Source organism: Rhineura floridana, chromosome 1 (genome assembly GCF_030035675.1).
Source record: "Rhineura floridana isolate rRhiFlo1 chromosome 1, rRhiFlo1.hap2, whole genome shotgun sequence".
Taxonomy (NCBI): Eukaryota; Metazoa; Chordata; class Lepidosauria; order Squamata; family Rhineuridae; genus Rhineura; species Rhineura floridana.
The window spans coordinates 287,427,970-287,440,093 of record NC_084480.1 but is presented as its reverse complement, the minus strand read 5'-3'; the positions used below and the strand labels follow the sequence as shown (position 1 = coordinate 287,440,093).

Below are 12,124 nucleotides of genomic sequence, written 5' to 3'. Positions count from 1 at the left end.
ACCTCCTCAGAAATTCATTAACGGGGACAAAATTAACGGAATGCATAAAGGGAAAATCACAGAGAAATTCATTAGTGAGGAAAATCTACCCGGGAAAAACACTAAGGGAATGCATGAATTGGAAAACTACAAAGAAATTCATTTCTGAGGAGAGAACATTGTACTAATTAATCTTAGGACAAACAGCTATATACAACACGGAGGTAAAAGTGAAGTAAACATTGACCGCCAATAAATACATAAATAAAGAAAAAGATAAATAAATAAATAACTCGGCCAGACTGAAGAGCAAGGCGAAAATCAGTACTGCTCAAGCGAGGCAGGAAAACGAACTAGCACTCCGTGGGAGGGGCCGCATTAACGGTCACTTTGGAGTGTTAACTCTTTCCTGCCTCAAGCACTAGCAAGGAACACAATACCCCCACTTGGCGGTGTCCTGGTGCCCACTGGAGAATATCTAGATCTGTTCCAATCTGGGTTCAGGCCTGGCCATGGGACTGAGTCAGGCTTGGTTGCCCTGAGAGATGACCTCTACAGAAAACAGGATGGGGGAGTGCGACGTTGCTACTGCTTCTCAAGCTCTCTGCAGATTTCAGTACCATTAACCATGGTGTCTGGGGACAGCGGTAGGATGGATGAAGGAAAACAAGCTGAGCTTGAATCCTGCCAAGACAGACGCACTGTGGGTGAATAGTTCCCATGTCTGAGAAAATGGTCTATTGCCTGCCCTGGACAGGGTTGCACTCCTTCTGAAGGAGCAGGTACACACTCTGGGGCCGCTTCTGGATCCATTTCTGTCACTGGAGGCCCAGGTAGTCTCAGTGGCTAGATGTGCTTTTTATCAGTTGCACCTGGTAAGACAACTACTACCATTCTTGGACCGGGACAGTTTGGCCACAGTAGTTCAGGCACTGGTGACTTCAAGACTGGATTACTGCAATACACTCTATATGGGGCTTCCCTTGCACTTGACCTGGAAACCGCAATTAGTGCAGAATGCTGCAGCCAGATAGATAACGGGGGTGAGGCCATGTCAACATGTAATACCTCAGCTCAGAGGTCTTCACGGGTTGCCAGTTTGTTACCAGACAAGTTCAAGATGTTACTACTAGTGTATAAGGCCCTTAACAGCTGGGACCAATTTACTTGCAAGACTGCCTTACCCCATATGTGCCCACTCAAGCACTGTGTTCTGCAGGACAGGCACTGTTACAGGAGCCACCTAATACTCATTCTACATTTGTAAGAAATTGTTCTTTTAATACTCATTCTACATTTGTAAGAAATCGTTTTTAGTGTGGCAGCACCTACTCCTTTGAACTCCCTGCCTATTGACAACAGGCAGGCACTTTTGCTGTATTCCTTTTGGCACCTGCTTAAAGCTTCTCTGTTTAGGCAAGCCTTTCTAGACACTTAGATGTTGATCTGTTTCAGTTTTTTTAGTTAGTAGCTCTTTTAATTGTTTTAAATATGTTTTACTTGTTTATAACTGTTCTCTTCATAATCGTAATGTTTTTGCTTGCTAGCAGTGGAGCATGGAGTGGTCCTGTGCCCTCAACATTTCCTAACAGTGGAGGGGAAAGGTTTGGTAGTATTTACTCTTGTCAGGCCCCAAGAAGTCTCCACCACTCACCCACCTGGTTTATATCCAAGTTCTTATCTGCCCCCCCCCCAAAAATATTCACCTTGAAACATCACAAAATTCTTCAAACAACAAGAATGCCCCCTCCCAAACTTTTAGATAATTTTTATGTTTTCAACATATGTGATTGCTATAAAACCGAGCAAGTTTACAGCCAGGCTGCTCTCTTTTCTTACTTGTAAACCTTTGTATGCTAGAGCTCTTCTGTATAAAGCTTTTATGTTAGATTCATCAATCTGAAGAACATAATCACAGTCCTTTTTGGCTTCTTCGTATTGAAACAGCTTCAAGTAACAAAGGGCCCTAATACAGTAGTCAAAAACAGAGTACATTAAGAACATATTGTAGCACTCATAGAATTCTGAGGCCAATTCTCACATTACTTTTTATGTCTATAAGGCCCATTATTTGTATATAAAGAAATGAGTACTTTTGTAGTATTCCAGTAGGCACTTTAAGGCAGTGTTTGATTTTATTGTTTTATTTCCTATAAGGTTTGTTTTTATGTACACCACTTAGAAATGCAAATAATTAAGTGGTATATAAATGCCTTAAATAAATATATAGTATAAGAATGGCCATGTTAGTTTGAGACTGATATCCTGGTTGGAAAGCCAATATGGAAACCATGGTCTTATTATAAATTTCTTCATATAAAAGTATGGGCCTTCATGTAACTGCAACACAGGAAGCAGCTTTGACTTACAAACATTAATAGTGCTGGATATCATCAATTTCCCATTAAAATGAATTACGAATGTCTACTGATTTGAATGAACTGTATTGCATCTGAAAAGAGTTTTAAACACTTCCTTACCTGTTAGTGTAGATGGTCTGTTCCTGGGAATTTAACTTAATGCATTCATTGTACTTTATCAGTGCTTCCTCATAGTTACCCTTTTTCACATGCTCATTCCCTTTACTCTTAAGAGATTTGAACATTTCTTCTGACTTTTCATCTATTTCGCAAAACAGATAGAAATGCCCAGTCATTAATGGCAATCTTGAGCAGGGAGAACATTGATGCACAAGTTTTCCACAGCATTCAGAGAACAAGAGTTAAATTCATAGAGTATTGATCTGTTCCTTAAGATCAAGTTTACACCATCACTTTTTTTCACTATACCATCCCTGTAGTAACTTGCAGTGACAGTGACTTGGAATGGCAGAAGAGAGTACCAGATTAAACTGAGAAGAAAAACAAATGTTTCATAAACTTCAAAATGGTCCTGTGAATTTTCAAGACCAGACATAAAGAAGAGAGTTAGTGTGGAGTAGTGTGGTTAGAATGTTAAACTAAGTGGGTTCAAATCCCCACCCAGGCATGAAGTTCAATAGGTGGCATTTGGCCAGTCACCATCTCTCAGTCTAACCTATCTCACAAGGATAAATGAAGGGAGGGAAAGAAACATATATGTTTCCTTGAGTCCCTTGGAGAAAAGGCAGAATACAAAGTAATCTCACTGTCTAGAGAGGGACGTCTTGGTTCACAATGAATGCCAAAGACAGGAAGTATTTTCTTTACTGCAACCTGTGTCTGTGTGCATACAATATTTATTTATTTATTTGATTTATATCCTGCCCTTCCACCCAGTAGGAGCCCAGAGCGGCAAACAAAAGCACTAAAAACACTTTAAAACATCATAAAAACAGACTTTACAATATATTAAAATATCTTTAAAACCTTTTTTAAAAAAGCTTTAAAACATCTTAAAACATCATTTAACAATATCTTTTTTTAAAAAAGGTTTATTATTTATTATTTATTTATTATTTGATTTATATCTGGCCCTTACTCCCAAGCAGGAGCCCAGGGCAGCAAACAAAAGCCCTAAAAACACTTTAAAAACATCATAAAAAGAGACATTAAAAAACATTAAAACAAAACATCTTTAAAAAAAATTTTTAAAAGCTTTCAAGACATCTCAAAAAAAGTTAAAAGCATATTTAAAAAAAAAAAGGTTTAAAAACATATTAAAAAGCAATTCCAACACAGATGCGACTGGGATAAGGTATCTACTTAAAAGGCTTGTTGAAAAAGGAAGGTTTTCAAAAAGATAACAGAGATGGCTCCTGTCTAATATTTAAGGAAAGGGAACTTCAAAAGGAGATGCCACTACACTAAAGGTCCTTTTCCTATGTTGTGCAGAACAGTCGGGCCTCCTGATAAGATGGTATCTGCAGGAGGTCCTCACCTGCAGAGTGCAGTGATCGACTGGGTATATAAGGGATAAGATGGTCTTTCAGGTATCCTGGTCCCAAGCTGTATAGGGCTTTCAAACCAAAACTAGAACCTTGAACTTGGCCCAGTAGCAAATGAGCAGCCAGTGCAATTCTTTCAGCAGCAGGGTGACATATTGGCAATACCCTGCCCCAGTGAGCAGTCTCGCCACCGCATTTTGCATCAGCTGCAGCTTCCAGAGCAACTTCAAGGACAGCCCCACATAGAGCACATTAAAGTAATCCAGCCTGGAGGTTACCAGGGCATGGACAACAGTGGTCAGGTTATCCCAGTTCCGAAACGGCTGCAGCTGTCTTACCAGCCGAAGCTGGTAAAAGGCACTCCTAACCACTGAGGTCACCTGGGCCTCGAGCGACAAAGATGGATCCAAGAGTACCCCCAGTCTACGGACTTGCTCTTTCAGAGGGAGTATGAACCCATCCAAACCAGACAACTGACCAATCATCCGAACTTGGAAACCACCAACCCACAGTGTCTCCGTCTTGCTAGGATTCAGACTCAGTTTATTGGCCCTCATCCAGCCCACCACCGAGTCCAGGCACAGGTCCAGGGCTTGCACAACTCTCCCAATTCAGATGTTATAGAGAAACAGAGCTGGGTATCATTGGTGTGCTGCTGACACCCCAAATCTCCTGATGACTGCTCCCAAGGGCTTCATATAGATGTCAAACAGCATGGGGGACAAGATGGCACCTTGCGGCATCCCACAGCACAACTGCCAGGGTGCTGAAAGACAATCACCCAATGCTATTCTCTGAAAACAACCTTGGAGATAGAATCGGAACCACTGTAAAACAGTGCCTCCAATACCCATCTCACCAACTCAGCCCAGAAGGATACCATGGTCAATGGTATCAAAAGCTGCTGAGAGATCAAGTAAGAGTAACAGGGTCACACTCCCCCTGTCCTCCCAATAAAAATCATCCATCAGGGCAACCAAGGCTGATTCAGTCCCATAACCAGGCTTGAAACCAGACTGGGTTGGGTCAAGATAATCTCTTTCAGCCAAGAGTACCTGCAACTGCTGCGCCACAACCCTCTCAATCACCTTCCCTAAGAAAGGGGGTATTTGTGACTGGTTGGTAATTGTCGCAAACCAATGGGTCCACAATGGGCTTTTTCAGGAGTGGTTGGATCACTGCCTCTTTCAGGGAGGCTGGAACCACTCCCTCCCACAATGATGCATTGACCACACCCTGGATCCACTCCGTCAACCCCCCTCGAAACGTTTTAATAAGCCAAGAAGGGCAAGGGTTGAGAGGACACGTTGCTGGCTGCATCATCACAAGCACCTTGTCCATGTCATCAGGCCACATCAACTGAAGCTGTTCCCAAGAAGTTGCAGCAGACATTGCACTGGACACCTCATTGGGGACTACAGTAGATGTGGATGGGGCATCAACATTGCTACGGAGGCGAGCATCTTTACCCTTAAAGTGCCTTGTGAACAATTCACAGTGGGCCTCCGAAGGGTCTAAAACTCCATTTCTTGGAGATGATGTGAACAGACCCCTGACAATATGGAAAAGCTTCACTGGACAGCTACTTCAGGATGAGATGGTGGCAGAGAAGTGGGCCTTCTTCGCTGCCCTCATCACCACACAGTAGGAAGTTATGATGTTTCACTTGTTCCCAATCAGCCTCACAGCACATCTTTCACCACTTGTGCTCTAGCCATCGTCCAGCCTGTTTCATTGCCCTTAGCTCACTAGTGTACCAAGGTGCAAACTGGGCTCCCCAATGCCAGAGAGGGCACTCAGAGGCAACCTTGTCAAGACCCTGACCTGCCTCGCTGTTCCACAGCGTGACAAGGGCTTCAAAAGGGTCACCTGCTCTATCTACTGGGAACTCTCCCAGGGCACTCAGGAATCCTGTGGATTCCATTAGTCCCCAGGGGTGGGGGGGATTGGAGCCATAAGTCTGAACTTCACCAGGAAGCGGTCTGACCATGACAATGGGGTGACATCCATCCCCCTATTTCCAGACCACCCCTTCCTCCATCTGGAGCAAAAACCAAGTCAAGGGTGTGCCCTGCCCTATGCATCGGGCCAGTGAAAACTTGAGACAGCCCCATGGTTGTCATGGAGGCCATGAAGTATGAGCAAGAAACAATATAGGAAATAAACAGATGGTGGTGGCTATTCAAAGCTAAACTAAAATCCTGAATTTTGCCATTATTTTCCATGGGCAACTCTTCACTTGCACCCTAGGTAAGGGAGGAAAAAGTCCAAAGGAACTGGAAGCTGGGCAGATTGTGCAAGTCTAGCAATTACATCTATGGTGGAGGACAGCTGAGCCATGAAATGCTGGGAAAAGGAGAGAGAGACAGGCAATTGGCTTACAGTTTCTAGAAAGTATGCATTAGGATTAGGTTGATGTACATCATAAAGTTAAAAAGCTCTTCTTCCACATGCTATACTCCACCTTCAAGCTTTATACTAATAAAGTGTTTAGGTTCAGAGCTGGCAGCCAGTCCTTCTCCAGAACACTTTTAGACTGTATAGCACAGCAGGAGAAAGTTATAGGCTTGGCATACAAAGTAACATCTTACAGCAGCTTCCCTCTTGTAGTTTCTATTGTGAACCAAGATGAAAACTAGAACCTTGTCTCATAGATGGCACATGGCACATACTTTGACAGGGCTATTAATCTTTTAAATCTCTCTTCAAATAATGAATGTGATCTGAAGGGCACTGTATATACACATCCAAACACTTTGCACACCAAGCCTCCCCAATTTCCACTTCTAACTGCAGCTCATCAGATTCTGATGACTGATGCTCCAGAAGGTGTTCTCATTTTCTGAGAGGCTTTTGGGGAGACATGGCAGCACAAGAGGTTGAAATGAAAGGAAGCTTAAGAATCCCCCAGGCCATGCAAGGAAATTCTAGTTAGAGTATGAAAGCTATATATGCAGCTCTTTGGTTACTAGCCCAGATTCTCAAACATATCAATATGATGCTTTCTTAAATAAAACTTTCTGACATGCTAAATCACATTATGCATACCAGGAATCTGTGACTGTTGATCTCCGTGCCTGACTGCATTTTTCTTTTGCTTTGTCTCTGAAGTAATATTTCCTCCATGCCACCAGTGTAACTGAGCAGAAACAGGAACAACAGGAATTGGGGATAGCTTCTCCCTCCAATTTGGGCCATCCTGATCTATTAAAGTTCTTGTTATCCTAGAGAAAAACAATCAATTAATCAATTAAAAATGCAGTAAACAAACTGGACAATAATTCCCAAAGGGGACAAATTAAAATATTGAGACAATGTGAATTATATTCTTGAGTTTTTAAATAAATCTTTATGTTTTTATTTAGTATCCACACCTACGCTTTATTTAGAAAGCTCATAAAGTAAGTATTGTCTTGACTGTTCAATATGTCAGCTGAGAACCAACCAAGTACAAACACGGAAATCATATTGAACTGTTTCTCTCTTTCGGACCCAATGATGATCACTTCGATAATACACAAATTAACCCCAAGATAGTGAGATTCCCCCTATTTTGTTTTGCAAGGAGGATTTCACTAGGGTTTTTTTTAGGAATTCAGTACTAACTTCATAGGAAACCAATTCAACAGCCCCTAAAATACTATTTTTTCAAGTCTCAAGGTTTATAAACCATTTCAACCTAGTTTAATTTTATTTCATATAGTACAGAAACAAATACTTTGCAGGCTGAAAATGAATTACCAGAAGGAGAAGGAAGCAGATGAAATGAGGAGATGGGTTGTCAGGAAGGGAGTAATAGGCAATGAAGCAAAAGCATGAACAAGATCTAGAGAGGGGCGGGAAATTCCACGAATTACACAACGGAAACCATAATAAGAAGCAAGCAAACACAAGATATTTTGGGCAATTTTGAATCTATCTAAATTCAAATGCAAGATGGAAAGCATGGAAATTGTAGTTTATGACATGCAACTTCCATGTTATCTATTTCACATGACAGAAGTCACCTGACATATAGCACCACAGTTAAAGATATCGAGTGACATCCACTATTAGTCATACTCAGAGCAGACCAAGTGAAATTAATGGGCAAGTTACTTAAATCCATTGATTTCAATAGATTTTACTCTGAGTATGACACATTAGTTATCAACCATCATTTCTCAAAATACTGAATAAAACACTTTTCAAAAAATGATGGGCATGCCATTAACATTGTGTGTTTTTAAAAATATAATAGGATTAAATATCAAATGGTTAACACCTGCAGCCAGATCACCACTTCATAACACAGGACAAAAGGAGAGCCAACAGTAGTTTATTTATAATAAATTGTTTGTAGCCATAGGCTGTTACAACAGAAAAACCGTATACATTGACACATTACAAAATAATCATCCTGAATTAAACTGAATTAAAATTCCAAGCAAATTAATTATAATAACTATTCCCAGAAAGACCATATACATTGACACATTATAAAATAATCATCCTGAATTGAATTGAATTAAAATTTCAAGCAAATTAATTTTATCAACCATTCCTAGAATAAGAGGGTCTCAGTTTCTTTGCCGCTAAAGCAAAGTTTGCAATAGAAATTATCATGTGTGGCTGTGTAGCAGATAATAACAAAATCAAAGTCTGAGACTTGTTGTCGTTATTATTAACTGGGATCAGTGGTGCTAAAAATTTTGCTTGTGGGGAAGAAAATAGAGGGCAATCGAGCATATAATGAACTAGGTCTTCTGGCACTCTGCATCCTGCTATGCATAGCCTTTCGGCATATGGGATACCAAGGTATCGACCATATAGATAGTTCGAGGGCATCACCTGAAATCGTAATTCGGTATAAGCTCTTCTGAGGGGGGCGCTTGTTAGAACATCTAGGTAAGGAGGCCATGTATGATTAGGTTTAATATGGGTAAACCATTTGGAAAAATGGGAGGTGGCGATCACTGCGGTATCTTGTTGTGCGTCACTATCATAGATTTGGTTAGACAGAGCCTTTGAATTAAAACTAGTGAGCAGAGAAGGGGTCAGAAGATACTGAATGGCCAGGGCATAAAAATTTTTTGCCCAACCCCCTTTTTCAAGCTGAACCTCCCAGCAGAGTTTGGCCAATGAGGATGGATTGGCCTCCGAGAATTTTTTCCATAAGCGTAAAAACGCTAGGTCGGCTCTGGCCATTAAGGAGGGAGAGTTAAGTTCTATTCTCATAAAGGCCGCCGGTGTGCCTTTGGGTAAGCCTAAGATTTGCTTAAAGAAGATGTTTTGAATAGGTTCTAGGGCTGACTGTAAAGAGGGGCCCCAGATCTCACACCCATACATGATTTTTGGAAGAATTTTTGATATATAAAGTTTAGACATGGATCTCATCAGTTGGCCGCCCTTAGAGTAAAAAAATTTCTTCAGAAGACCAAGGGCCTTAAGAGCTACGAGTTTAATATGGGCCAACTGTTGAGCCCATGACAATTTGTTGTTAATATATATACCCAAATATTTAAAAGTGTGGACCTGTTCTATTGTATGCCCATTTAAGCGCCAGATGGATTTAACTTTGCTATACTTTCCGCAAATCATTATTTTAGTTTTTGAGTAGTTAATATGAAGACATTGGGCGGCACAATATGTCTGAAATTGTGAAAGCATTCGTTTAAAGCCTAGCCTATTTTGGGAGAGTAGGAGTAAATCATCTGCATATAAAAGGACCGGAACTTTTCTATCTTTGATTGAAGGTGGAAAAAATGATGGGGAGGACATTGCCGGGACTATATCATTGATAAAAAAGTTGAACAAGAAAGGGGCCAGTATGCAGCCCTGTTTTACTCCTCTCCTCATTGGAATTTTCTGGGAAAGAAGACCATTGTGACCTAAGCGAATTCTTAAGACAGTGTCTTGATGTAAGGATTGGAGAAGCCAGAGCAGTCTTTTATTAATGCCAGCGTTTTCAAGTTTACTCCAAAGTAAACGACGGTTAATAGAATCAAAGGCGGCCGAAAAATCAATAAACGCTAGATATAAAGAGCGCTGCGGGTTCATCTTTACATGCGTAATAAGGTGGTGGAGAATAAACAGTTGGTGTAGTGTTGAGGCCCCTTCCCTAAATCCTGCTTGGGCGTCTGATATGATAGCTTGCTCCTTGTCCCAGTCAAGGAGTTTATTTAGAAGGAAACGCCCATACAGTTTTGCCACAATGTCCAGGAGGCTTATGGGTCTGAAATTTGATGGTTTAGTGGGATCTCCTTTTTTAAATATTGGAACTACAATACTCATTTTCCAACTGTGGGGAATGTAGCCTGTTTCGTTGATTTTAGTAAATAAGGCGGCAAGAATGGGACACCACCATAAAGGAAAAGATTGATACAATTCGGCTGGCAACAAATCTTGGCCTGGGGCTTTCCCAGAACGCAGTTGTGAAATCAAGTTGTCTATTTCAGTTCCAGTTACTGGGGGCCATTGTGGACAATCAATAGGAATAGTGAAAGAGGATTGGTCCAAGGAGGATGGATCATCAAAACTTGCCTGGAAGTGGGAAATCCAAGACTCGGGGAGGATTGGAGGGATTGAGATATGGGAGTTGTCAGACAGAATTTCGAACCAATCTCCAGAAGTTCTCCTGATTAGAATTAAGAGCTGCCGCTCCAAGCCAATGCCAAAATGAAGTGACATAGGTTGATCTTTTATGTTTTAATAGGTTATTATATTCTTTTTTAAGTGTATGAAGTTTAGCTAAGGCCGATTCTGAATAATGTAATCTAGTGAAACGGGTTTGATAACAAACCTGTTTCTTTTTGGCCAAGCAAACTTTATCAAACCACGGTTTATTCCCAAGTTGAAGTATATCTGGGATGACCTTGGATGTGGTGACAGCGGGGTGGAGATGGGATACAATCTGTTTAAACATCTCAATAATGGCATTGGCTGGCAGGGTGGCTTTATGTCTTAATTCCATCAATGGAGGGGACATTAGAATAGACCTGACTTCCTTCAGGACCAAAGGAGACCATCTTCTACGTTTCGGGCCTTGAGACAAATCTTTGTCCGATTGGATTTCCAATTTACTAACAGAGAGGGATAAAGACAATGACAGTGGAAGATTATCACTGTCATCTGTAAACGATGTCAAAATTCTTTACAAGATCAAGTATTTGTGGGGAGATCAAAATATAATCTACCACGCTGGCACCTCTTTTGGTTATAAAAGTGAAAAATCCCTCGGACGAGTCATATTCTGAGCCATTAAGGCACAGCAAGCCAAGACCTATCATCATCTTATATAAAGCGCGGCCATTTGACTTTGTTACTTTGTCGTATGAAGTACGGGGTAGAAATGTATAATCTCCTGGGCATAAGTCTGGAAGTATTAATGAATTTGGAATATTGGGGCCCGTCCTGGCATTAAGGTCGCCACCCATAACTAAATTATACATGGGATATTTTTGTTGAATTTGCTCCATATATTCTAGTAGGTCCTGCCATCTTTGAGAGTTTAACCTCGGGCCCCTGGGAGGAATATATACATTTATACAAATGAGTGGTGGGAGTAAAAGGGGAGTTTGCATAGAAAGTGTTTTGAGAGATATGATTAGGGCTAGGCAATGTTCCGGAGCTGGGAATGGTATCTCTGTTACTGTGGCATTTAGCTCTGTGGAAATTAAAAACGCTAAGCCGCCACTGGCTCGGCCTTTCTGGGCTAAACGCTGAGCGGGTTTGGTCCAACATTTAAATCCATTAACAAAAAGAGGTTGATCTTCTGTAAGCCATGTTTCTTGGAAACATATGACATCAAATGGACGGAGGAATGATAAAAGCTCAGGATCATTAGCTTTATTATTCCATCCGGCTATATTCCAAGATAATAAATTAAAGACAGCACTGGGCCCGGAGGGAGGAGGAGCATCCGAGGCTGGCTGGGGCAAATTACTGTCATCGGAAGTCAATAGATTTCAAGGGTTAGGTTCTGCTAATGGAAAAATTTGGTCTAGTTCCGGTCTTATTACACTTACATTTGAAATTATCGATTTGCCCCCCCTGTTAACACGGGAGAGAGTTTGCGGGGGCTGGGAGCAAGATCCAATCTCGTTTGAGTCCAAATATCATCTTTCTGTCCAAGAAACAGAAGATGAGGTGGAGACTCCAGGCTGGAGGCAGGGAGAAGCCTTGGCGGGTTTTAGGTTAGATTTGCTGGGTAGAGATAGAGGCTGGTGTTGTAATTGGTGCAAGTCGGTCTTCAATCGGTCTAACCTATTAATTATTTTTGTTTGTTCAAGCAGTGGTAGA

General features: G+C 41.3%; 1 protein-coding gene across 8 annotated transcripts in view; it reads right to left on the bottom strand.

The window, feature by feature from the left end:
* Nucleotides 1-12,124, bottom strand: part of SPAG1 (sperm associated antigen 1) — a 72,565-nt gene that overhangs the window by 16,602 nt on the left and 43,839 nt on the right. For all 8 annotated transcript variants that reach the window (XR_009759769.1, XM_061604277.1, XM_061604298.1 and 5 more), the window contains exons 14-16: nt 6,893-7,068; nt 2,460-2,601; nt 1,819-1,945 (exon numbers count right to left, since the gene is read on the bottom strand). Coding sequence is in view for 7 of the 8 variants with exons in the window: in XM_061604277.1 (XP_061460261.1) it covers nt 1,819-1,945; nt 2,460-2,601; nt 6,893-7,068 (445 nt within the window). In the remaining variant the exon portion in view is untranslated. The remainder of the gene's footprint in view (nt 1-1,818; nt 1,946-2,459; nt 2,602-6,892; nt 7,069-12,124) is intronic.